Below are 24,004 nucleotides of genomic sequence, written 5' to 3' on the forward strand. Positions count from 1 at the left end.
GGGGTTGGTCCCGGGACGGGCCCGGAGCGGCAGTGGGGCCGGCAGGGGGCGCTGTGCGGCGGGGCCGGGCCGGTGATCGGGGCCGGGCCGGTGATCGGGGCGGGGATCGGAGATCGGGGCGGGATCGGAGATCGGGGCGGGTCCGCTGGGGCCGGGCCGGGGATCGGGGCGGGACCGGGATCGGGGCGGGACCGGCGGGGCCGGGCCGGGGCTCCGGGCGCCGCGGCGGGGCCATGAAGGACTGCGAGTACCGGCAGATCCCGCCCGGGGCGGCGGCCACGCCAGGCCCGGGCCCGGGCGGGTCGCTGCCCCCGGCGGGCGGCGTTGCCCCGCGGGCCGGAGCGGCGAGGCGGCCCCGCAGGAAGTGGGAGGTGTTCCCGGGCCGCAACCGCTTCTTCTGCGGCGGCCGCCTCATGCTGGCGCGGCACAGCGGCGTCTTCGCCCTCACGCTCGGCCTCATCCTCGCCACCAGCGGCCTCTTCTTCGCCTTCGAGTGAGTCTGGGGCCGGCGGGCTCGGGGCCTCGGCTCCTGCCCCTCGGGGCTGCGAGCAGCGCCTGTCCCGTCCCTGAGGCCTGCCCCCGGCGCTTGGCTGGGTCCCTGCGGGGCCCGTGCTGGGAGGGAGCGGGCTGGGGGCCGCCTTCCCCCCGCGGGATCCCCGCTGGCCCTTCTCCCCTCTGCCCCCCGGCCCTGTCCCCCGGCACTGCCCCATCACCTGTCCCCGGGTGTGTTTGTGGGGGGCACGGGTTGTTCTGCATCTTGTTTGCTCGGTCTGGCCCCAGGAAGGGGTTTAACATCCCCCTAGGATGCCCCCCTGGGCTCTAAATACAGCTCCCAAGTCTCCCCTCTTGCTCCCGAGAAGAGAAGTGGCCTAAAATTGCACGCAAGGAAATCCCCGAAGCTCGTGGGCTTTGTCTACCACTGGGATCTGGGAAAAGAGGTTTTTCTAAATGGTGAAACCCTTCAGGGTCTCACCTCGAGGGTCTGCACTGGAGCTCGGCCCCATTGTGCAGCAGAGTCTGGGGACCAGGGGACTGCATCTCCCCAGATGCAGTTTTCCTTTTCCTTTGGAAAGCTGGTCCAGGGAAGCTCCCTGCTCCTGCAGCCTGAGCAGGGGCAGAGCCAGGAGCGTCCCCAAGTGTCCTGTGCTGCCCTGGGGAGCTGGGGAAGGAGCACCGTGGGTTCCTGACCCCTCGGAGGGTTCTGTCCTGCCTCCGTTTCTGTCCCGGGAGGGATGGGAGCCGCTTCTCCCTGGAGCAGGGGCCCCGCCTGCCTTTGGAGCACGGCGTTATCCCTGCAAGTCTCAGGAAAGCTGCCCGAGCCTGCTGGTGGGGAGATGAAAGTGCTTGATCGGATTAGAGGTTCTGAGAAGTCAGATGAGCTGAAAGGGACAGGCAGCTGCGGGAAGCAGGCTCAGCATCCCGATGGAAAAATCCCTTTCTCAGCATCCCCCGTGCCCTAACAGCTCTCTCTGCCAGGTCGGGGGCTGACGGGCAGCTCGGCACAGTAACAGCTTTGTGTGGCCAGGCAGAGGACACAGAACATCTGCTCTGCCTCCCTTCTTGCCGAGTCACTCTCTTGCCTGAGGATGCCCTGGGGCTCTCCAAATCGTTATTTTAGCAGGACGCCTCTGCTGCAAAGGCTCCGGTTTGCTGGGTGTACAGTAAATACATCTTGCCTGTGTCTGCACTTCATGGATTCTAGGGGAAAACCTGGCACAGGGTGCCCAGAGCAGCTGTGGCTGCCTCGGATCCCTGGAAGTGTCCAAGGCCAGGCTGGAAGGGCTTGGAGCAGCCTGGGAGAGAGGAAAGTGTCCCTGCCCTGGCAGGGGTGGAATGGGATGATCTTTAAGGTCCAAACCATTTGGAGATTCTATGATTTCTTGTTCTAGTGGGGCACATTGGGCTCTGGAGGTTCTCCCAGGGACGGGGTGACAACAAGCTCACGTCTCTCCTTTCACAGACCTTTCTGTGGGTGACTGAGGGGCTCAGGCTTGGACTGAAGGCGTTTTGGTGCTTGCTGGGTGCTTTGTTCTGGACAGCTGAGCTGGGGAGGTGAAACAAAAGTTGCTTAATCCTCTCAGAGTGCTGCAGAGCCTGAGCACTGCCTGCAGCCATCAGGACTGGGGTAGCCCATCCTGTGCTGGCTCTGGGTGCTGCTCAGCCCTCTGCAGGAGGGGACAGTGGCCCTGTGTGTGCAGGGCTGTGTCCTCTGCTGTCCTCAGCTGCCACCTGTGGGTGATGGAGCTGGTTTGGTGTGGGGTGTGATCACACCAGTCCCCATCTCTGGAAAAGCTGCCCCAGGTCGGCTGCTGAGCCCACGAGCCCGTGACAGTTCATGGTGTGATGTCCCAGCTGACAGCAGCTCTGTGCAATGATTGATAACAATTCCATTTTATTTATCTTTTAACAGCTGCCCCTTCCTTGCCAATCACCTGACCCTGGCCATCCCCATCATCGCCGCCGTCCTCTTCTTCTTTGTCATCAGCTGCCTGCTCCAGACAAGCTTCAGAGACCCGGGAATCCTGCCCAGAGCCACCCCCAGTGAGGCTGCAGATCTGGAGAAGCGAATTGGTGAGAGCTCTGATCCCTCTCCTGTGCTTGGCTCTGTGTTTCTTTGCACCTTTCAGGCTCAGTGAGGCCCCTTTTTTGGGTCTTGGCTCTGTAAGGTTTGTCCAGGAGGAGAAAAATCCAGAGTATCAGATTGTCAGGCGTGACAGTGTTTGCCAGTCATGATAAGAGGTGCAACAAGCTCCTCTGGCACAGCAGGCAGTGCCTCAGAGAGGCTCTGCAGAGCAGCTCAGGTGCTCTTTGTTCCTGTTCAGTCCCAGAGCTGAAGGATAATTAATGCTTTTCGGTACTGTGATTTGCCATTGAGCCTGCTGTGCTGCAGGGTGTTCTTTAGAGTAGCCTAATGTTTGTCCTCTTCTAAAAACTGCTTTGTCACGCTGGTTTGGGGACAGCCAAGGAGGTGTTTGCATCCAGGAGCTGTGGACCTTGGTGATGTGACGGGTTGGAACAAATGCCTCAGCAAAGCTGATGTGAGACAGCTTGAATCCGTCCCGCTGAAGACAGATGCAAGGCAGTAATTCTACATCTGACTTTAAAAATGGTTTTTAAATATCCCCAGAGTGGTGATCCATGTTTCTATTTATAAGGGCCTAAAGCAGTAATCTGGCTGCAGATGCTGCCTGATGTGCCAGCTGTTACTGCTAATATAATCCACTTATTATCCTCTTAACATGCTCACTGTTGCATCACTGTTTTCAAAGAATTCCTCACAGTTGGACAGGTACTTTTTTGGGAGTGACTAAAAGGAATAAATCCCAAAACTGCAAACATGATACCAGGGGTTTCCAGCTATTGAGTCCCTGCAGGCTGGGAGTACTGCAGCTGCAGGGTGACAGGCTGTGTGCTGGCAGTGGCAGGGATGCTCCTGCTGCTGTGGCAGAGCCACAGGTGCCTTCAGAGCCAGGCTGCCTGTTGTGACCCGCTGGACACACAGAGATGAGCTGCTGTTGCTGGGCTGCTGCTTTGCACTCACTGTTTGTCAGTTCCCACAGCACCAGACACTTTCTGCTTCTTCTTGGCATCCCAGCAGCCTCGCCACTGAACAAACAAAGTGAGGAGCTGACTGGAGCTCTTGGCTTCCCACCCTGCAACAAATCCTGTCTTGTGTTCTGTTAAAGCCAGGAGAGCTTGTGCCAACCCCAGCCCCTGCTAGGAGGCAGCTGGGGGTGGCACAGGGGTGGCACAGGGGTGTGAGTGTCCCTCCTTGTCCCTGCAGACAGCATGGGCAGCTCCACGTACCGTCCCCCGGCCCGCACCATGGAGGTGGTGATCAACAAGTACGTGGTGAAGCTCAAGTACTGCTACACCTGCAAGATGTTCCGGCCACCACGCACCTCCCACTGCAGCGTCTGCGACAACTGCGTGGGTGAGCGGGGCTGGGGGGGCAATCCCAGCATATCCTGAGCTGGGAGGGACCCACAGGGGTCACTGATCCAGCTCCTGGCCCTGCACAGACTCCCCAGCAATCCCCCTGGGCATCCCTGGCACTGCCCAAACGCTCCTGGAGCTCTGGCAGCCTCGGGGCTGTGCCCATTCCCTGGGGAGCCTGGGCAGTGCCAGCACCTCAGGAGGAAGAGCTCCAGCCATTCCCTCTGGTCCTGTCACTGATCCTTCACTTGTGTCCCTGGACAGATTGCTTTTTGCTTCTCCTGAAGGATTATAAAACAAGATACTACATGGTCTGCTTCCTACCATTTAAACTGAAAGCAGCCCTAGTGCACTGGCTCTGGGCAAGGGGCAGCACACCCCAGACTCCATGGCTCTGTGTTCTCTGGTTTTGGGAGGAGGGCTCTGTAAAATGCAGCACAGGCCTCCACAAACACAGGGTTTGCTGCAGGCTGCTCGTGCTGTGTGGCCTGGCTGTCCCCAGGCTGGTACAGACACCATGGCAGTGCTGCAGGGAGGTTCTGCCCTCGTGCTGCAGGGCAGGGTCAGTTTGCAGCTCCTCGTTTTGTGGGGCTGAGCAGAGTCTGCTCCGAGCTGGGTGGCACGAGCCCTCCTCACCACGAGCCTCTGTTCCAGAGAGATTCGACCACCACTGCCCCTGGGTGGGCAACTGCGTGGGCAAGCGCAACTACCGCTACTTCTACGCCTTCATCCTGTCCCTGTCCTTCCTCACCGCCTTCATCTTCGCCTGCGTTGTCACCCACCTCACCCTGCGTAAGTGCCAGCCCAGAGGGGCCGTGGTGCCCCAGCACAGCTCCCGTGGGACACAGCAGGGCATGGTCTGATGGGAGACACCAGGGGAGGGGTTTGGGGCTCCAGGGAACAGAGCCACGGACCCTGCCTGGCTGCAGAGGCCCTTTGGGAGCTGGGGATGGGATTTGCTTCCCGGAGCAGGTGAGCTGGTGGTGCATCCACCCTGACCCTGCGACTTTCCCGTCAGCCCCGGCCTCCCCGAGCCACATCCTGGCGCTGCTGCACGTTCCAGGCTGCGGCTGTTCCTCCACAGGGATGGAGTTGTGGCTGCAGGGGCAGGGCTGCCTGCTGGGATGCCATTCCTTCTCCTCTTTTGCTTTGCAGGCTCTCAGAGGGATGGGTTCCTGGCCACTCTGAAGACAACCCCTGCGAGATATCCTTCTGCTGGCAGCAGCTGCACTAATCGCTAACAGAGAGGGGCCAGGAGCTCTTTGCAGGTCACCCTGGTGTCCCTCCCCCAGTTTAATTTAGTCCCCTGGCTACCTGGGACCAAGGGTGGGACAAAGTTGTTTCCCAGTTTGTAAGTTTAGGTGGAAAGGGAAGAGCTGGAGCAGGCCTTGGTGGATCCCTGCAGACCAGCTTGCCCAAACCTCCCCAAACAATCCTCTGCTTCTCCCTGCGGGATGATTTTGTTCCTTGAGACTTCCTTGACTTTTGTTTCACTGTGCTGGAGCTGGTGATTTGTTTTTTCTCAGTCTGGTCTATTTTGGGCCTCTCAGGTTTTCACACTTACTTAGTCGCCTCCAACCTGACGACCAACGAAGATGTAAGTACCTGGATGTTTGTCCTGCTGCCAGGCTGCCCATGAGCCATCCTGAGGAGGTGTTCAGGGGATTCTTGGCTGCCTCAGTGCAGTGTTTCACTGCCTGTGATAACCCAGTGCAGAGCAAACAGCCTGTGCCCACGGCTGCACTTTCAGGTGGCTGAGTTAGAACCATCACGGGTGTGTTTTTCCCAGTCTGTTTGTGGCCTTGTTTAAAATTAGGAGTTGTGAGATTGAAAAAGGAAGGCTGGCCCAGAGGAGTATTTGGGTGTGAGCTTGGTGATCTGAATTCAGCATCCCGTGTAACCACGGGTTTCCTCTGAGACCCTGGGCCAGTCCCTTTGTGTCTGCCAGTTCCTCATCTCTAATTAGCAAATGATGTACAGACATCTGATGAGAGTTACCTTCAAATCTGGGGTGTGCACAGACTCCAAGGACCAAAGGAGTGCCCTGAGTGGGGCAGATTGTATGGAAAAGCAGGATCTGTCTGATCCTCAGAATCAAAATTTGCCCTTCTGGCCAGAAGTACCTGTAATCCTTGCTGGGAGCTTCCAGCACTGCAGGAGGCGTGTTTGCATCCCTTTGGTTTTTGCTTTTTCCCCTTTCCCCTCCACCTTTCACTCAGAGGTGTGACAGAAGTGCTCAGGGCTGTGTGAGTGAAGCTCTGTACCCCAGCTCTGGGAGCACCAGTGGCCCGTGGCTCCAGCCCATGCTGCAGCCAGGGAGGGGAAGTAAAACCAGAGGAGGAAATGTGCAGGTGATGGTCCAGTGCAGCCTGATCCAGATGTGGCAGCTGCTGGGGTGGGGCAGAGGAGCCTCTGCTGGGAATCCCCTCGCTGTTTGTTCAGCCTGAGGCACCACAGGCTGAGCCCTGCTGTGATGGGCACCAGCCTTGGACACCTCGAGGGGAGGAGGATGGGCTGGTGTGGCAGGTGGTGACAGTGGTGACAGTGACAGCAGCACAGGCACAGCTCAGGAGCTCTGCAGCTGCAGGGCTGCACCTCAGCAGAGGCAGCACGTGGCTGCTGTGCCTGCAGATGTCCTCCCTCTGCTCCAGGACAAACCTTCTCCTCTACAAGGATCTGTTGTCGTGTCACTGCTCTCACGTCCTTCCCCTCCTTACCTGTGTCCATCCCTTTCAGATCAAAGGGTCCTGGTCAAACAAGAGGGGCTCGGAGTTTGCCAATCCCTACAGCCATAAAAGCATCCTCACAAACTGCTGTGCAGTGCTGTGTGGACCATTCCATCCCAGGTAAGAGCCTGTCACCTCCAGGCACTGGGAATTGCATCCTGCTGAGGGAGAGGAGCCTTGGGAAGGACAGATCTGTCAGCACAAACACATCTGCTCTGATGGGGAGGAGGAAAGCTTCCCACTCTGCAGAGAAAGGCTGAAGATGGATGAGTAGGACATGAACTGTGTTGGAACTGGATGAATTTGGGTCAGTTGTAGTTGTTGGAGATAAGACAAATCCTGCAGCTGGATAAGGGGAAGAGCAGCACCAATGGTCTTGGCAGCAGATGGTCAATCCAGCACAGGCACTTCTTGTCCCCTTGGCAAGGGCTGCAAGGTGATCTTTAAGGTCCCTTTCACCCCAAACCATTCCATGATCCTGTGATCCTTGGCATGTTTGTGCTCTGAGGCTGGAGCCTTTGGCAAACAGCCAAGGAGATCCCCACCAGCTCAGGGCCCCTGGGCTCCAGCACCCCTGAGACCACCAGGAGTGCTCAGGATCCCCACCAAACCCTGGCTCTGAGTGCTCCTGGGCCCAGGACAGCTGCAGCTTCGTCACAAGATGGTGCAGTTGGGCAGAGTCAGGCCCTGCTCTGCTCTCTGCAGCTGAGGAGCTGCATGGAGCTCCCAGCCTGTCCTGGGCATGTGGGGATCCCTGGAGGATCCAGTCTGGAGTCGTGAAGTGCTCAGTGGTGCTAACTCAGTGCAACAGCAGCAGAGTAAAGTGTGGTTTATATTTTATAATATAAAATTATTATTTATAATAATTTATAATAAGCCCTGCTCTCTGGAGTGTCCCCAGGTGGGTTCAGAGGTGCCCAAATGCAGTGCTGCCATTCAGAGCTGGTCAATCTGTGCATTCAGGGAGCCAGGCAGGGAGGCTGTGGGGAGGAGAACAGCGTTTTACTCCAGTTCCTTTCTGTTTCACCTTGGTTTCATGTTGCCCTCTGGGTTTGTGGTGGTCCAGAGCTCCCTGTGGCTTATGGGACGGGGTGTGTGGCTCATGGGATGGGGTGTGTGGCTCATGGGACGGGCTCTGTGGCTCATGGGATGGACAGGAGCCCTGTGCTCCAGCATCCTGCCTGTGCTGTGCTCAGCAGCTCCTGGGAGAGGAGCCTTCCCTGTGGCCTGTGAGCTCCCAGCTTCAGTCTTTGTTCCCTGAACTCCCCTTCCCTTCTTGTTTTGCAGTTTAATAGACAGAAGAGGATTTATCCAGCCAGATACTGGGACCCCATCCAGTCCCAAGAGTGAAATCCCTTCCTTTGGAGCCAAAACTGACACCAGCATGGTAGGAGGCATTCCCTAGCAGTGCTGTGATGTTCCCAGTGCCTGCTGTGCCTGCACCTTGCTCCAGCCAGTACCTTCCCCTGTCACAGCCCCGGCCTCAGCCGGGTCAGCCCTGGGACCCAGAGCTGCCAAAGACTCGAGCCATGTGTTGCCTTCTTTTTTTACATTTATTTATTACTTTTCTATTATTATTATTTGTTTCACTGTGATGTGGCCTGCCAGGGGTTTTGCCTGACAGAGCCCAACAGCTTGTGGGACCCTTGGAGTCGTGCTGGGAACAGGGGGTCCCTGAGGAGCCCTCAGACCCCTGAGCTGCAGGGCACTGCTGTGATTCCTGCTGGGAATGAGATGGGCCAGGGTGGGCACTGACAAAGGATTCCCAGCAGGGCTGGAGGAGGTGTTACCTCCCTGCTGTCCCTGTTACCTCCAGGATCACACCCTGTTCCCCTGGCCCCACCTGGAAGGGCAATTCTGTCTCAGAATCTCAGCTTCCCCTCCCCAGCAGCTGCCGTGCCTCGGTGAGTTGGGCTGTTCACCTGGGAGGACTCTGGCTCCCAGCAGACCTGGAGGCAAGTGAGGATGTCCTGGGTGGTCCCTGCTGGTCCTTTCTTCTGGCTGGGGCTGTGTTTTGGCCCTGCCAGTTGGTCAGACACGTTTTGCAGCCAGGACACGAGTCCTGGACTCTGTAACGGGGAAGAAGAAACATTCTGCTCTGTGACTCTCATGCCACGCAGACCACGAGGCTGCAGGGGTGAGGTTTTGGAACTGGAGCTTCCCAGGATTGTGTCCTGTCTATGGGAGACCAAAAGGCAACAGAAAAGTGTGAATTCCTGAGGGTCACACCCTTCCCAGCTGGAGTTTGCAGAGGAAGCAGTGAGGGGTGCTGCTCCCTGGTGCTCATGGTGTGCTCTTGGTTTGGGCTGCTGAGCAGCAGAGTGTCCCCAGGGCTGTCCCCAGGGCTGTCCCCAGGGCTGTCCCCAGGGCTGTCCCCAGTGCCCTGGGAGCTGTTCCAGCTGCCCATCCATGAGCACCACTCTGCACCCAGGCAGCCAGCTCTGTGTCCCTGGGCTGAAGGGAGAGTCACAAACCTTGTAGCAATACTTGAATCGTGTTATTAGAAGCTGCTGGATATTTTTGCACAATTTGTAGGACTTTTTTCTCGGTAGAACGTTTCTGTCCTGCGTGGGGAGCGTTGTTGGCACCAGGGCAGAGGCTCACAGTGCCGAGCTGCCTGTCAGGTTTCCTTGGATCAGACAGACCAGTTTCAGCCTCGGGCAGGGGCAGCACATTTTGGGGGGCATCCCAGCCCCCCTGAGTTCACCAGCATCGTGCTTTGTACTCTGCAAGTGCCTGTGCCAGGGGGATGGCAGAGGAGTAGTGAGGAGGGGGCTTACCAGGGGCCAGACTCCTTCCTGTTTTTATTTAAACCAGTTTCCTTTGTTACTCAATAAAATTCTATTTTTAAAGAGTTAACTGCTTGGATGATTATTTTCCTCCTTGAAGATAGAAGAGGGCAGGTGTGTCCTGGTGTTTGGCATCTCTCAGGTGCCACTTGGACCTGGTCAGGCTCAGTCCTCACCTGGAAACTCCTGCTTTGAGGGATGAGCAGTGTGACTCTTGCTGGAGTGGAGGGAATTTGCTGTCCCACATTTCCAGGCTGGGCAGGGGCTCATCCCCTCCCCACTGTTGTCACCTCAGTGTCCTTTCCCCAGCTGGGGTCTGTGCCAGCCCCTCTGGCCCCGTGGCAGGTGTGAGGTGCATAACCTCTGGTGTCTTCCCCAGGAGGATGCCTGCCAGGACTTTGCCATTTCCTGCACAGCCTGACGGGACTTGCCCCTCCTCGGACGTTTGCCCTGATTTCTGAGGGCTGCCTGGTAAGAAAGTGCTTCCTTCTCCCTCTCACCCACTCAAGCCACCCATCTGTGTCCCCTGCATGACAGCTGTGGCCTCAGAGCCATCACCCTGTGCCTGTGCTGACACCCACGAGCCCCATCCATCCCCGCAGGACCCACGGGGGCAGGGAGGGTGAGGGGTCACCTGAAGGCTGTGCCAGAAGAGGATGGCTTTGGCTGCCCTGGCTTTGGGCTGGGGACACGTGTGGGACATTGTGGGCACGGCAGAGGGGTCTGCAGCCTGGGGCTTGTGTGAGGAGACCCCAGCCAAGGAGAGATGGGGTGTTTGGGGGGAGCAGTGGCCCCTGGGGCAGGTCTGTACTCCCATCCCTGACCCGTTCTGTGGCTTAGGGGATCCCCCTGCCCGTTTTCCTCTCTTCAGCACCCGGTTCCTCCTGCTATGACCAAGGTAAGTTCCTTCAGGGCATGTTGTGATGACCTGTGTCACCTTTGGGCTGTGAATTGTCCCTCTGCCCCCGTCCCTGCAGCACCCCAAGAGCTCCCTGGGCCTCGGAGCCCCTTGGTGTCCCGAGCCAGCCCGGTCCCAGTGAGCCCGGCTGCTCTGCCCCGCTCTGCTGCTCCTGTTCCTGGCACTAACTCTCTCTTTCTCTTTCTCTTCCTCCCCTCTCCTCTCCCTCACCGCGGGCTCCAGCAGCCCGTGCCTCCCGTGCATCCCACGGGAGCCGAGCCCACAGCCATGAGCACCTCGAGTGCCTCTGCAGCCCCGCTCCGGGAGCCGAAGCCATAGAGCCACCCCAAGGAGGAGCAGCACCTGCAATAACCGCGGCTCCTGCTGCCTCCCACTGCCGGACGGAGCCCGAGGCCGCCGGGGGTCCCCGGGGCCGGCAGCCGGACACTCCGTGCCGGTGTCTCCCCGCTGCAATGCCGTGCTTGGCGTCCCAACGGGATTTTGGAAGGAGCAGGACCACGCCAGGGCATTTTCAGCCAAGCCAGGGGCACCAACCCTCAACCCCCAGCCCCCCAGAGCCGTGTCCGTGTGCCACAGGACTTTCCCGATGGGAATTTGTACCCGGTCAGTTCATCCCTGCAGCCCCCCGGGCCGGCTCATCCCAGCACGGCTCTGGTTTTAGGGGAAGGGCTTCCAGCACCTTGAGCAGCCTCCCCTGGAGCTGAGTGGAGCAGCCAGGCCTGCCCCAGCCCTGTAGGATTCACCATCTCTTTATGCCTTTTACTTTTGTAACAGAATGAAAGTTTCTCCTATTTCCTGTACTCCGGTGTCTGGCTCTGCTCTGGTGGAGGGGAGCGGCTCCTGCCTGGGCAGGCCCGAGCAGGGAGCCGAGGGAAGCCACCGAGGGCTGGCACCGCTTTGCCATCATCAGCCGTGGGGATGGGAGCCCGGAGCTTCCCAAACGGGTCTGTGGCACAGTCTGGGGCCGGTCTCAGCCGTCCGTGGTTCCTGTGCAGGGGAAGGGCTGGGAAGGAGCAATGGGCAGTGCCCGCAGGACCCGGGGCACTGTGAGCACCCTCGCAAAAATGCGTTGTCCGCTGATGTTCCGGCGTCCGCACAGGCAGGGGGAGCAGCAGGGCTGGGCAGGGTGGCCAGACGGGCTCTGAGCATCCTTCCAGAGCCGCTGGGAATAGCCACGAGCATCCTCTGCCTCCTGCCAGCGCCCAGCCCACGCCTGCCCTCGGCTCCCGGGGCTGGGGACGCGCACTGGGCTGGCTTAGCTGGGTGCCCCTCTCCACACAGAATGCTTTGGGATGCGCCTTCTGCTGCTGCCCTTGCATTCGGGGCACCCACGGGTGCTCTGTGGGGTGATGGAGCAGCCCCACATCCCCTGCGGGGGCTCTGCCCTCCTCCAGCCGGTGGAGCGGAGCGTCCCCGCAGCCGAAATTGGGCAGCGGCTCGGTCCCTTCAGACACCGGAGCCACCCGCGCCCCACCCGTGTCCGGGCTGGGGAGGGGATCCCGGGTTAAAGAGCCCAATTCAGGGCGGGCAGGATCATCCCGGGCAGGCTGCGGGTCCCTCCCCAGCGCGGGGGACCCCGAACCCAAATCACGGCTTTGCTGCCCGAACGAGTCCGAGCTCGGCTTGACCCACCCGGGATCCCTGCCCGCGGTTTTCCAAGGGAAGGAGCTGGATTTTGGCAGCCTGGGTATATCGGGGGGACCCTTCCGCCCCAATCCCTCTGTGAGGGGCGGGTTTTGCGCCCGATGGAAGTTCTGGGGGGGTCTCTAAGGGTCTGCCTGGTGTGGGGGGCAGAGGGGAGGAGTCGGGCCGTGCTCTCCCGTTCCTTTGGGAAGAGCGGGGCGGGGTCAGCTCACCTGGGGAAGGAGCTCCGATTGCTGCCCGCGGCTCTCGGGGGGGATGGAGGGGTTTGGGGGGGCTGCTGGGGCTGGAGACCCTCACGGAGCCCCTCGATGGCAGCCCGGGCCCCCCAAACCCCAGCGGTTTTGTCAGGGGCTCGGCCGGGAAGGGGTGAGCGGCCCTGAACCCCTTCCCGGAGTGCGGAGATGCTGATGTGGAGGCTGGGGGTGCTTTCCTGGGCTTGAAGTGGTTGGGAAAAGCATCCTCACGTCTTTCCTGCGTCCTCCATCCCAGCAGGGTCTGCCGGGGCGGAGCGGGGCGCGGGGGGACCCCGGGGCGCTCCGGGCCGGGTGTCGCAGGGAGGAACAAAGCGAGTCAGGCTCGCTGGAAGAATCACAACGCCCCTTTTGGCCTTGGCCCGGAGCCGCCCGCCGCACCCTGCCCTTCCCGCACGCTCCCGCACCGAGATAAGGCCGGGCCGGGGCCGGGGCTGCGCCCGGCGTGTGCCGACAGGCTCCGGGTGAAACTCAGCGCAGATCCTATCGCAGCCCTGAGCAGCCCCAGAGTTACAAAAACCGAGCGCTAAAACGCCTCCTTCACAGCTCGGGAGAGGCGAAACGGGATGGGGACGGGGAAAGGCAGCACTGGGACGGGGGTGGTGGGGATGGGGCTCCCCTCGCTCGTCCCACCCCGGGGTTTTTGGGGGTCCCACCCCGGGGTGTTTGGGGGTCCCACCGGGCCAGGTCTGAGCGTGCCCCGCGTTTTGGGACGGTCCCTGCCGCGGCGCCTGGGAGAGGTGCGGAGCCTGTGCCTCGGTTTCCCCACCTGTGGGAATAAATACCTGCCCGTCAAGCCCTCGCAATTACCGCCGAGTTAATCACCATGTTAAAAACGACAGTGATATGGCTTTTTCAGGGGGGAGGAACCATTTTCACCAGCGGCCACACCCCGTGGCCCATTTCTCCGCTGGGGGGGGAAGAGTCGAGCGCTGTCCCCGAGCCCCCCAGACCAGAGCGCAGCTCCTGTCACCCTTCCAAGGCCTCTCAGCAGCGGGATGGGCGTTCCCTGGGTGCCGGGGTGGGCGTTGGCTCTGGGGAGAGCCTGGGGGCACCCAGGGGTGCCGCACCCACGGGGAGGGCAGGGCGTTGCCCCCCGCGCCCCCTCCCCAGCGCCGCTGATTCACCGCCAGTTTCCTTTTAAGGCCGCGCTCGGCGGGGAGGAAGCAGAGGAGGAGGAGGAGGAGGAGGACACTCCTTGGACCTGGCTGGCTCCTCCTGCTCTCGCTCGAGGCTCCGACGCCCAGCCAAAAGCGAATCCCGGCGGCAGCGCTCGGCAGAGGCTCCGAAGGCTCCCGGCCCCGCTGCTCGCCCAAGCGTCCGCCCCGCGCCCGCGTCCCAACCATGGCAAGAAACCACCAAGTGCAGAAGGCCAAGCTGGCCGAGCAGGCTGAGCGCTACGAGGACATGGCAGACTTCATGAAGGCGGTGGTGGAGCACGGGGACGAGCTCTCCAACGAGGAGCGCAACCTCCTGTCGGTCGCCTACAAGAACGTGGTGGGCTGCCAGCGCTCGGCCTGGAGGGTCATCTCCAGCATCGAGCACAAAACCGAGGAGGGCGACGACAAAGCTCAGGTGGTGAACGAGTACCGGGAGAAGGTGGAGCAGGAGCTGAACGCCGTCTGCAACAACGTCCTGGGCTTGCTGGACAAGTATCTCATCAAGAAGGACAGCGACACCGAGAGCAAGGTCTTCTACCTGAAGATGAAGGGTGACTACTTCCGATACCTGGCCGAGGTGGCCAGCGGGGATGATCGCCTGTCGACGATAGAGAAGGCCCAGGAGGCCTACCAAGAGGCCATGGACATCAGCAAAAAGGAGATGCAGCCCACGAACCCCATCCGCCTGGGGCTGGCCCTCAACTTCTCGGTGTTCCACTACGAGATCGCCAACGCCCCCGAGCAGGCCATCTCCCTGGCCAAGACCACCTTCGACGAGGCCATGGGCGACCTGCACACGCTCAGCGAAGACTCCTACAAGGACAGCACCCTCATCATGCAGCTGCTCAGGGACAACCTCACGCTATGGACAGCCGAGTGCGCCGGAGAAGACGGCGGCGAGGCTGGCGAAGAGCCCAAGAACTGAACGTCCCCTGCCAAGCCGGGGACCGGCCCCCACCTGCCCCTGCTCCAGACCCTGCGCCATCTCTTCGTGGTTTTTTTTTGTTTTGGTTTTTTTTTTTGTTTTTTTTTTTGTTTCGTTTTGTTTGGTTTTTTTTTTTTTTTATTGGTTTTGTCGGGGAGGAGTCTCAGCTCCCCCCTGCCTGGATACCGGGAATTGGGGTGGTTTTGGCAGGGCCCTTCCCTCCTTCTGCCCCATCCACTGCTCTGGGGAGGGGGAAAAGAGGGAGAGGGGGTGTCTCTGTCCTGGAGAGCTGCCAGACCCCAACTATTTAACATTTTTTTGTGGGGGGTGTCCGGTCTGGCTTGTGCCAGCTCCAAACCCCCTGTCCCTGGCGGGACTGGAGCAGCCACAGGAGGAGGTGAGGGGGGTCCGGGCAGCCCCCCCGTTCCGGGAGGGGGTCGCGTGTTGCCAAAGCCTCTGAGCGTCTCCAATAAACCTTCTCCTGCACCTCTGCTCTCGTCTGCCTCGTCTCTCCCTGCGCACATGTCCGGGCAGCTCCGGGCGCCCGCCTCGCCTCCCATCCCCTCCCATCCCGGGCTGGGGAGGGGATGAGCTCCCCCGGCGCTCTCGGTGCCCCCCGAGCAGGGTCTGAACACGGCCCCTGGAAGGGCTCAGGGCTCTGAGCATCCCTGGGTTCTGGCAGCCCCACGCTGGCCTGGCTGCTCCATCAGCTCCCCAAAGTCCCTGACGCCTCCGCCCTGGTACAAGCCCAGGGTTCCCCAAAATCTGCCCCATGGTTCCTCTGAGTCCAGCGAGGAAAATCCACAGCAGCTGCCTCTGCAGCGACACGGGACAGCCCTGGGGTGTCGGTGGGGTGGGGACGTCCCTCTCAAGGTCCCGACGCGCTGGGACAGGTGAAAGCTCAGCACTTCTGGCCCTGGCACGGGGCCACGGCGAAGGGCGCAGCTCCCTCCCCCTTCCCCCCACCTGCGCGTTTCAACATGAAAAATAATTACAATAAAATACAGTCACGGCACCCTGGGCTATGAGCTCACCCGAGCCGGCAGGGCCGGGCGGGAGCGGCCTTTGATGGGAGCTCGGGGAGGCCGGGAGGAATCGCGCCCTGGCTCAGGACGCGCTGCCCCGGTCCAGCGGGGACGGGGGGACACGCCAGTCCTGAGCCCTGCTGTGGCCAAATCCCGGCCCGGGGGGTGCCAGGAACCCCTGGGCTTTGGGGAAACTGAGGCACAAGCGGGGCCGTGACCCCCTTGGAGCATGAATTGTGGGGTACCCAGGGAGCGAGGGGCTGGCCTGGGAGGTCAGGAGGTTTGGCAGGGCTCTGCTGTGGGAGGCTGGGCTGCACAAACCATCCACGCTCGGCATGGATGGGACACCTGGAGCAGATCTCAGCAGAGGGGATGAACCCCTGTGAGCCCCCTGGTGATCCCCAGCCCATCACAGCATCCCCTGCTGCTGCTGTGGTGGCTCCGTGGGGGCCCCCAGGTGTCAGGGCCCACTGAGGCACCCCAAAGCTTGGCCTCCACCTGGCCCCAAGCACTCCCAGCCTGGGAACAGCCCCAGACCTGTAATTACCCAGAGCGGGGCAGCCAACGGGAAAAACGAGCCCAGGGCTCGCGCTGGCCCCTGACCCGCCGGCCTGGGGCCACCAGGACTGGTTAAACTGGAGAGTGGCGGGCTCAGGGTGAAAGTGCTGCTGCCCAGGAAGGGGGAACTGGGGGTGTCTGTGCCTCCCTGGCTCCCAGGACTTTACTGATTCCAGCAGCTCCGAGGCTGCGGCGTGGCTGGGCCGTGTGGGAGGACGGAGCTCCCCGCTCCAGCCGGTCCAGCAGCTCCTCCAGGCTGGGAAGGAGGGAGGCCCTGGATCCCCAGGACACTCCTGTGCGAGGGTTGTGCTGCTGGGGAGTTCTCTGGAGTCCTTCTGGCCTCCTGCTTTCCACAGGATGGTGGGACCCGGGTGGGAAGACCAGGGAGACATTGGGACCTCGATCCCCGTCCTGGTCCCTGAAGGGGCACCCAGAAAAGCTCTCAAATATATCAGTTTTATTGTCTTAAACACCATTAGAGCAGAGGGACTGGGTGCCCCAGGGCCAAGGACTGTCCCCAGCCTCACAGTCACCGCACAGGGGCTGCGAGCCATGGGGAAAAGGCCACCAAAACAGGTCTGTGAGGGTGAGCAGGGATGTTGTGCTGCCTGTCAAAGGCTCTGCACATCCAGAGTGGGAGCTGCAGGAGCCAGAGCCCGGCCTGTCCTTGTCAGGAGCTCTCCCAGCCTCCCCCCAGGGCTCTGTGCCTGGGGCTGGGGCTGGCTCCAGTCTGGGCACCCAGACATGGGGCGTCCGTGGCCCTGGGGAGTCCTGCCAGGCTGGCCCCACTGCCTGCTCTGGGGGCTTTGGCGTTTCTGAAGAGGCTTTTTATCCCCATTAGAAAGCACCACTCGATGGGGAAACTCAGCTTTTGAGCAGTTCTGTGATGGAGCAGGAAATTAGAGCAGGGAGCCGGGAGGGGCCCCAGGAAAGCGCAGTTCTGTGGCTGGGATTGATGCTCAAATCCCCCCAAATTCCCCCTTGCCAGGTTCAGTCTCCCAGTCAGGGTGGGCTCAGCAGGTAGGACCAGCTCTGGCCCCCTCCCAGGGATGTGCCTGCCTTGGGGTGACTCATCCTGATTGCTCAAGGCAGCGACAGGAGCCAAGGTGTCACCTCCCTCAGCCTGGCCGTGTCCCCTCCCAGCCCAGGGATGTGTGAGGCAGGAGCAGGTTGGGTTTCAGCCCTGCCTTTCACACCAGGGCTCCAGCTCCTTTCCCAGCTCCTTTCCCAGCTCCTTTCCCAGCTCCTTTCCCAGCTCCTTTCCCAGGCTGCCCTGAGCAGAGCAGAATTGTCCCCCCTGGGCCGTGGGTCCCCACTCAACCCCGGATCCATCTCTAAGAAGCTCCTTGGCACAAAACTGCTGCAGTTTTGGGGCTGGAGCTCCCTGAGCCCTCACCTGGCCTGAGCTGAGCGCTTTCCATGCCAGGGCTGAGGCTGCAGATATCCAGGGCATTCAAATAAAAAAGCCAAAAAGCCACAAAAGCTTTGATGGCTCTTGCGTAACTCAGCCTGACCTGGCCGTACCCTTTTAAGCCACCAAATCTCTCAAAGCCATGAAAAAGCCACTATAAAATTAATATTTTTATCATCCTGTCTCCCACCCCTTCACAGCAGCTACAGAGCTCCAAAATGACCAGGACAAGGCCAGGAGCCACAGGGTGAGGATGGGATTTCGGCTCAGTTATGGTCAGATTGGCTTCCAGAGCTTCAGCACTGAAATGCAGCTGCTGGGTTCCAGCCAGGGAAACTCCTGGGCTCTGGGGAAGAGCTGAGGCACCGGCAGCACCCAGGGCTTGACTTCGGTGTCTGAAATCTCAGTTCCATTGGGAAGGGGTCTGGGTGAAGCACAAGCACGTGTGTCTGCACCCTCCTCTCCTCGTCTCCAAATCCTGGCCACAGAGTTGGGAGATGTGGGAAAAATCCACTTTAATTCCTTGTCCAGCTGCCCAAGACCCTGCTAACATTTAGATCCATCAAGGATCCAGTCTCCAACCCCTCTGCCAAGGGCCAAACCATCCTGTGAGAAAATCCTGCTGCACTTTTTGCAAGATCTTGGGCAAGAGGCGATGCTGAGTCTGCAGGGAGCCGGGATCAGAGTCTGCTCCCATCCCCAGAGGCACTGGGAGCTCCCTGATGTGACACCCCGGTGTCACCCCCAGCCCTCCTGAGCCACAGCCGGGGCAGGGATCAGAGCAGGGATCGGAGCAGAGATCAGAGCAGGGATCGGAGCAGGGATCAGAGCAGGGATTGGAGCAGGGATCAGAGCAGGGATCAGAGCCGGGCACACGAGGCTCAGGGCAGGACAGAGAGAGGGAATCCCACGGGCAGGAGGGGAAGCCCCAGGATTTGGGACGTGGAGAAAGCAAGGCCAGAAGGAGGAAGGTGGATGAGGACACGCAAAGCTGCTCTTGGGAAAGGCCCGAGATGCAAACCACGAGCTGACTCACACAGGGGCTTTCTTAATCAGAAGCCTCCAAAAGCCAAGCTGGCGTTTGGCTGCTGGATCAGCACAGGGAGCTGCTCCCTGTGCCACAGCCCTGCCTCCTCCAGCCAGCACCGAGCCTGGTCTCAGGCACCATTCTCAGCAGAATTCTCAGGCACAATTCAATTCTCAGGCACAATTCTCAGGCACAATTCAATTCTCAGGCACAATTCTCAGGCACAATTCAGTTCTCAGGAAGAACAGCCAGGGACAGGTCCTGGCCAACGCGGAGCCGCCGCCGTTCCCACCGCAGGCGCTTTGGCCTCAGGCTCTGCAGCACTCTTGGGTTTATTTATTCAGCTTCAGCAAACTCCTAAGATGAAAGTGAGACCGAGCAGTGTTTTATTAAGAAAGAGTCCATCATTATTTCTAAGAAAAAGAAAAACAAACATCTTTGTGTCCTTGAGACGGCGTGGAGGCGTCTGGGCCTGGATTCTCCTCGGAGCACGGGGCCCACGCACGCTCCTCCTGCAGCAGCCCCAGGACCGGGGCCTCAGCTCTCACTGCACATCAGGCAGCTCCAGATGATTTTGCTTTCTCTGGATCTGTCTTGGTCATGATGGAGACTTTATCTTGCTTCTTTTCCATGCCCTCCCTGCCTTCCCTGGCTCAATCTCTCTGTTCCTGAGACCCTCAGCCACCTCCCCTCTGCCAAATCCCTGCTCTGGGCAGCAGGCCTGAAGCTTGGCAGGTCAAACCCACCCAGAGAGGGAGTCCAGACTGCCTGGAGAGGCTTTCAGGCGCTCTGAGTCACAGCTGAAGCTCCGGACAGGAAAAGGAGAGGTGTCAAAACAGGGGAGCTGGGGAAGGGCGTGTCACAGATCCATCACCTCCTCTTCCACGGCTTTGTCCTGAGATTGCACATACTTCTCCTGCACTGCCAGGGTGCTGATAACGCACTAATTAAGGAAAACGAGGGGCTGGGCTCAAACACTCCCTTCTGCAGAAGCTCTGAGTTCCCAGCCAGGAACCTGCCCAGCCTCACATTAGCCCGAAGGCCATCAGGAACAGGCAGCATCACCTGAGCTACTTCTGGCTCTGCCTGATCCCAGCAAGCCCAGGAGAATCAATTGCATGGTTTGAAGGAGAAGGAAAGAACCCATCCAAGGGAGGGTGAGAGAGAGGAGAGTTGTCAAAGGACTCCTGACACATTCAGGGTTTCAAGTAGCAACAGCTTTGGTGAGGACAAGTGTAAACCCAGTCCCCACTCTGTCACCCACCAGGTGATGTCAGCAACCACCTGGGCCTGCAAATTCCAGCCTTTGTCCCCCAGCGAGAGAGAAATTTAACTCAACAGCCCAGAGGATACGAAGAGAAGTGGAAATCGGCCCCCACAGCTGCCGACATCAGCGCCTCCAGGCTCCGGTGCTCCTGGTCCCCGAAGGAATATCCATTGGCCTTGTCCACGGCCTGCATCACCTGCCTCATGCTCTGCTTGTCCTGGGGGAGGGACACGGCTCCCTGCAGCTGCTCCTGCCCCACAGGCAGCAGGGCTGGGCTCTGGGCCTCCCGACAGCGCCCGAGGCACCAGCAGGGACAAACAGGGACACTGTGACACCCTCCACCCTCTCATTCCCTTTCATCACCTCGGCCCAGCCCATTTGCCTGCTGACACTTCTGCCAACTGCCTGATTAAGGACATTTCCAGCCCTCCCTCCCCAGTGTATTCCTCCCAATCTTCTCATTATTCGCTGCCCCCTAATTTAACACGGTTCTGGGTGATCCTCAGCCCAGGCCACAAGAGCTGAAGGAAGGGGAGCCTGGATTCCCCACCCCAGGACACAAGGCCCAGGCAGCCCCAAGCTCATCAGCCTTTCTCTTTCCTTTGGCTGCCACAGATCATTTCCAAGCCTGGGTGTGTTTCCCTGTTTCCCAGCTCTGACTCTGTTCACAGCTGAGGTTTCCAGCCCTGTGGCTCCCAGCAGACAAAAAGCAGCTGCTGCACAAGCAGGGCTCCCTGTTCCCTCCTGCTGGGTCACCTGGACGTTGAGTGGCACGAAGGACACCAGGCTGTAGTCCTCGATCACCTCCACCAGCTTCTCGTTGAGGCGGCGGAAATTCCTGAAGAAGGGATCGGAGGCCAAATGGTCAACGAGGTAAGAGAGGTCCAGGACCTCGGTGTAATAATCCAGGTTGAAAGCTGCAGGGAAACAGGGAGCTCTGGAGGCAGGCTGGAAGCTGAAGAGCACAGTGGGACCCACAGAAGTTTCCCCCATTCTCACCCAGCCGCTTGGTGCCAGTTCCACATCCCTCCCTCACAAACTCCTCTGTCCAAGGCCAGAACGGAGCCCTGAGCCACCCTGGCCAGTGGAAGGTGTGTTTGTGGAGGGAGGCAGAAGAGGAGAGGTTTGAGGTGCCTCCACCCTGGCCAGTGGAAGGTGTGTTTGTGGAGGGAGGCAGAAGAGGAGAGGTTTGAGGTGCCTCCACCCTGGCCAGTGGAAGGTGTGTTTGTTGAGGGAGGCAGAAGAGGAGAGGTTTGAGGTGCCTCCACCCTGGCCAGTGGAAGGTGTGTTTGTGGAGGGAGGCAGACAGGTGAGGTTTGAGAGCACGCTGTGGCTCTGGGGGATTCCCTTACCCAGCTTCCCGTACTGCTCGATCAGGTCCATCTTGGAGAGGACGTTGACGTGGGGCAGCTCCACGTGCAGCATGGTGGAGAGGGAGGTGCAGAGCACGGAGATGAACTTCCCAGGATCTGTGCAGTAGTGGGAATCCACCAGGTGCACGGCAGCCAGCTGGGAGCAGAGGCACAAAGGGACACACACGGTCACAGCTGTGACAAACCCGTGGGACAGCGGCCACAGGAGCTGACTGCCCACCCTGCCAGGGAACAATTCCTGCCCAAAATCCCACCCAGCCCTGCCCTCTGGCACTGGGAGCCATTCCCTGTCTCCTGTCCCTCCAGCCCTTGTCCCCAGTCCCTCTCCAGCTCTCCTGGAGCCCCTTTGGGTCCTGGAAGGGGCTCTGAGCTCTCCCTGGAGCCTCTCCTCTCCAGCTGAGCACATATCCAGGTGTATAAAGTGTCCATTGCCACATTCCCACCATGGATGGGCTGTGGGGAGGCTTTTAGAGCTCCACCAACAGCACCACAAGAAACTCCAACCTGCAGCTGCTCCCCCTTCTCCCAGGGTTTCTCTCTCTGCAGCTGAAGTCTCCACACTCGTCTGGACTCTGCAGGGTTTCTGGGGCAATCCTGGACAGCACAACTGTCTCCAGATGCCCCCAGCACTGCCCAGGCCCACGCAGGAGCAGTGAGTGCAGCACACCTTCTGCTGGGAGACTCGAGTGCGGTTTGCACTAATGAGCAATAGTGACACTAACGAGCACTTTGATTCCCTGGGTTTTGTGTGGCTGGAACAATGTGCTCCCAGAGCTGGGGAGGTCACTCCAAGTCAGGGCTCTGAGTCACAGCAGCAGAGCCCAGCCAGTCTGGGGCTGCCAGGCAGGTGTGAGCACCTGGCAGAGCAGAAACCAGCCCTGTAAATGCCTTATTTTAGCAACTCCAGTTCCATGTCCACTTATTCCAATGAAAACAAGCTCTAATGTGCAGATTCCCCGTGACATTCTCAAGCAAATGAAGTCGCCCTTCTTGCTCAGAGCAGCCAGGGTTTGCACAGGGATGGTGCAGAGCTGCTCTCAGCTGCAGCTCCTGTTGGGCAGGAGCCCAGAGCACGTCCCACGGGCTGCAGGAGGAGCCTGGCACGTCCCCTGCGTTCCTCAGGGCAGCACCAAGGCACCCAGCATGCACACAACCCTCTCTGGATAAAGCAGGAGGTGCTCCTTGTCCCATCCCTGCGACTGTTCAGGGACAGGCTGGAGTTTCCTGGACTCCTGAAGGTGTCCCTGCCCATGGAATGTGCTGGAACAAGATGGGCTTTGAGGTCCTTCCCAACACAAAGCATTTGGGGATTTTGTGCAAAGTGTAAGGGAAGGAATCTGTGTTCCTGCTCCCAGCCCCACTAAAACCCCTGACAGGCCATTCTTTTGCCAATGTCTCCCAGCATGAAAAAGGGTAAAATTCCACTCCTCCCCTGATAAAGCCCCTTCCCATGAAAGGCCAAGCAGCTCCTGAAGACAACAGCCACGAGTACCCTCAACCCCAGGGCTGCCAGGCACTGACCCAGCCCATCCCTACCCTGAAATTCCACTTGGCCAGCTGGGCAAAGACGTTCTTGAGGGCGTCGTGGTGGGTGTAGAGCTCCACCTGCCCGGGGCAGTCGAAGAGGACGTAGTGTCCCCGCAGCCCCTGCAGCCTGTCCCGCAGCCAGTCTGCGTTGGCCTCCAGGTACTCCATGCAGTAGATGAGGCCCCCGTTGGGGCCCAGCCCCAGGCTGCCCATCACGTCGGGCAGGGTGACGAGCTCGGCGATGTCCAGGGCGCAGGGCCAGGGCAGAGCCTCGTTGGCCGGGTCCAGGTTGACCACGGCCACGCTGCGGCCGATCCGGCTCAGGAAGTCCCGCATGGCGTGGCAGTAGGTCGTCTTCCCGGAGCCCGGTGGCCCGATGACCACCTGGCCAAAGGCCAGCGAGCCGGCCCTGCTGCCCTCAGCCATGGTGGCTCATCCCCGGCGGGGCTGAGGGGGGACAGCGGCCCCTCAGCGCCTGCCTTGGCGGGGACGGCTGAGCCAGCGAGCGAGGAGAGCCTGGGGGCCATTCCTGCCCCGATCCCTCCTTCCCTTCTCTGCTCACATCCCCCTTTCCCCTCACCATTCCCATTCCCTTCCCCAGCACCGCCTCTGCCCCGGCACCCCGCGGACCCCCAGGTCCCCGAGACCCCCTCGCGTCCCCTCCTTCTCCACATCTCCCCTCCCTGCCCAGACCGCTTCAGCCCCTGATGAGTCCCCGGTCCCGGTATCCCCCCGGTCCCGGTAATTCCCCCCTGTCCCGGTAATTCCCCCATGTCCCGGTATCCCCCCCATGTCCCGGTATCCCCCCCCATGTCCCGGTATCCCCTCATGTCCCGGTATCCCCCCATGTCCCGGTATCCCCCCCATGTCCCGGTATCCCCCCGTTCCCGCAGGCCGCTCACCGCCGCCGGTGTCCCCGCTGTGGGTCCGGGTGGCCGCGGGCCCCGAGCGCCGCGTTCCGGGCGCGGAGCGGCCGTCGCTCCCACAGCGCCCCCTGGCGGCCCGGCGGACTCGAGCAGGGGCCTCCGAGTCCGGGCAGGGTCGTGGGTTCGAGTCCCGGGGCCGGCTCTGGTCCCTCCAGTGTAGCCCCAGCCCCGCTTTTTCCAAATCATAGAATTAACTGGATTGGAAAAGGCCTCAGAGTCCATCGAGCCCTACCTCTAAACACCACCATGGCACTGAGTGCCACGCCCAGTTCTTTCCTTAAACGCCTCGGGGGACAGCAACTCGTTCCCAATGTCTAATCCCCCTTTCTGTGAAGAAATTCTTCATAATGTCCACCCTAAACCTTCCTGGAGCAGTTTAACACAATGTCCCTTTGTCTTGCCACTGACTGAAAGAAGAGCCTGGCTCCCACCTGGCTGCACCCTCCTGGCAGGTAGAAGGAGGAATTGCTCCCTGAATCTTCCCCCTGCACCCCTTAAGGCAATCACGCTCAGCCCGGCAGCACAGAGCTCTCCCCTCTG

At 60.3% G+C, this 24,004-nt stretch overlaps 3 protein-coding genes across 9 annotated transcripts; 2 read left to right on the forward strand and 1 right to left on the reverse strand.

The window, feature by feature from the left end:
* The first annotated feature begins 182 nt into the window (after positions 1-182).
* Positions 183-11,170, forward strand: ZDHHC18 (zinc finger DHHC-type palmitoyltransferase 18). 7 transcript variants are annotated; one of them, XR_009279484.1, is made up of 10 exons: positions 183-493; positions 2,411-2,571; positions 3,785-3,934; positions 4,591-4,728; positions 5,092-5,140; positions 5,431-5,533; positions 6,673-6,782; positions 7,950-8,049; positions 9,831-10,349; positions 10,593-11,170. XR_009279484.1 is itself a non-coding variant. In XM_058856451.1 (9 exons), exons 1-9 carry the CDS (start codon positions 234-236, stop codon positions 9,870-9,872), a joined length of 1,113 nt encoding a protein of 370 aa, XP_058712434.1. In that variant the 5' UTR covers positions 183-233; the 3' UTR covers positions 9,873-10,586. The 7 variants fall into 7 exon arrangements, 2 of the variants coding, with proteins under 2 accessions (XP_058712434.1, XP_058712435.1); XR_009279485.1 differs by having other exon boundaries at positions 10,596-11,170; XR_009279483.1 differs by having other exon boundaries at positions 9,831-9,922.
* Positions 11,171-12,893: 1,723 nt separating this feature from the next.
* Positions 12,894-14,889, forward strand: SFN (stratifin). The gene has a single exon (XM_058856454.1). The coding sequence runs from the start codon at positions 13,610-13,612 to the stop codon at positions 14,348-14,350; it is 741 nt and encodes a 246-aa protein (XP_058712437.1). The 5' UTR covers positions 12,894-13,609; the 3' UTR covers positions 14,351-14,889.
* A 3,679-nt stretch (positions 14,890-18,568) lies between these two features.
* GPN2 (GPN-loop GTPase 2) lies at positions 18,569-23,517 on the reverse strand. The gene is made up of 6 exons (XM_058856326.1): positions 23,441-23,517; positions 22,548-22,985; positions 20,991-21,147; positions 20,395-20,555; positions 19,725-19,855; positions 18,569-19,303 (listed from the first exon to the last, which is right to left on the reverse strand). The coding sequence occupies exons 2-6, from the start codon at positions 22,962-22,964 to the stop codon at positions 19,231-19,233; spliced, it is 939 nt and encodes a 312-aa protein (XP_058712309.1). The 5' UTR covers positions 22,965-22,985; positions 23,441-23,517; the 3' UTR covers positions 18,569-19,230.
* Between the last annotated feature and the right edge of the window lie 487 nt (positions 23,518-24,004).

The sequence above is a fragment of the Poecile atricapillus genome, chromosome 24 (genome assembly GCF_030490865.1).
Source record: "Poecile atricapillus isolate bPoeAtr1 chromosome 24, bPoeAtr1.hap1, whole genome shotgun sequence".
Lineage (NCBI taxonomy): Eukaryota > Metazoa > Chordata > Aves > Passeriformes > Paridae > Poecile > Poecile atricapillus.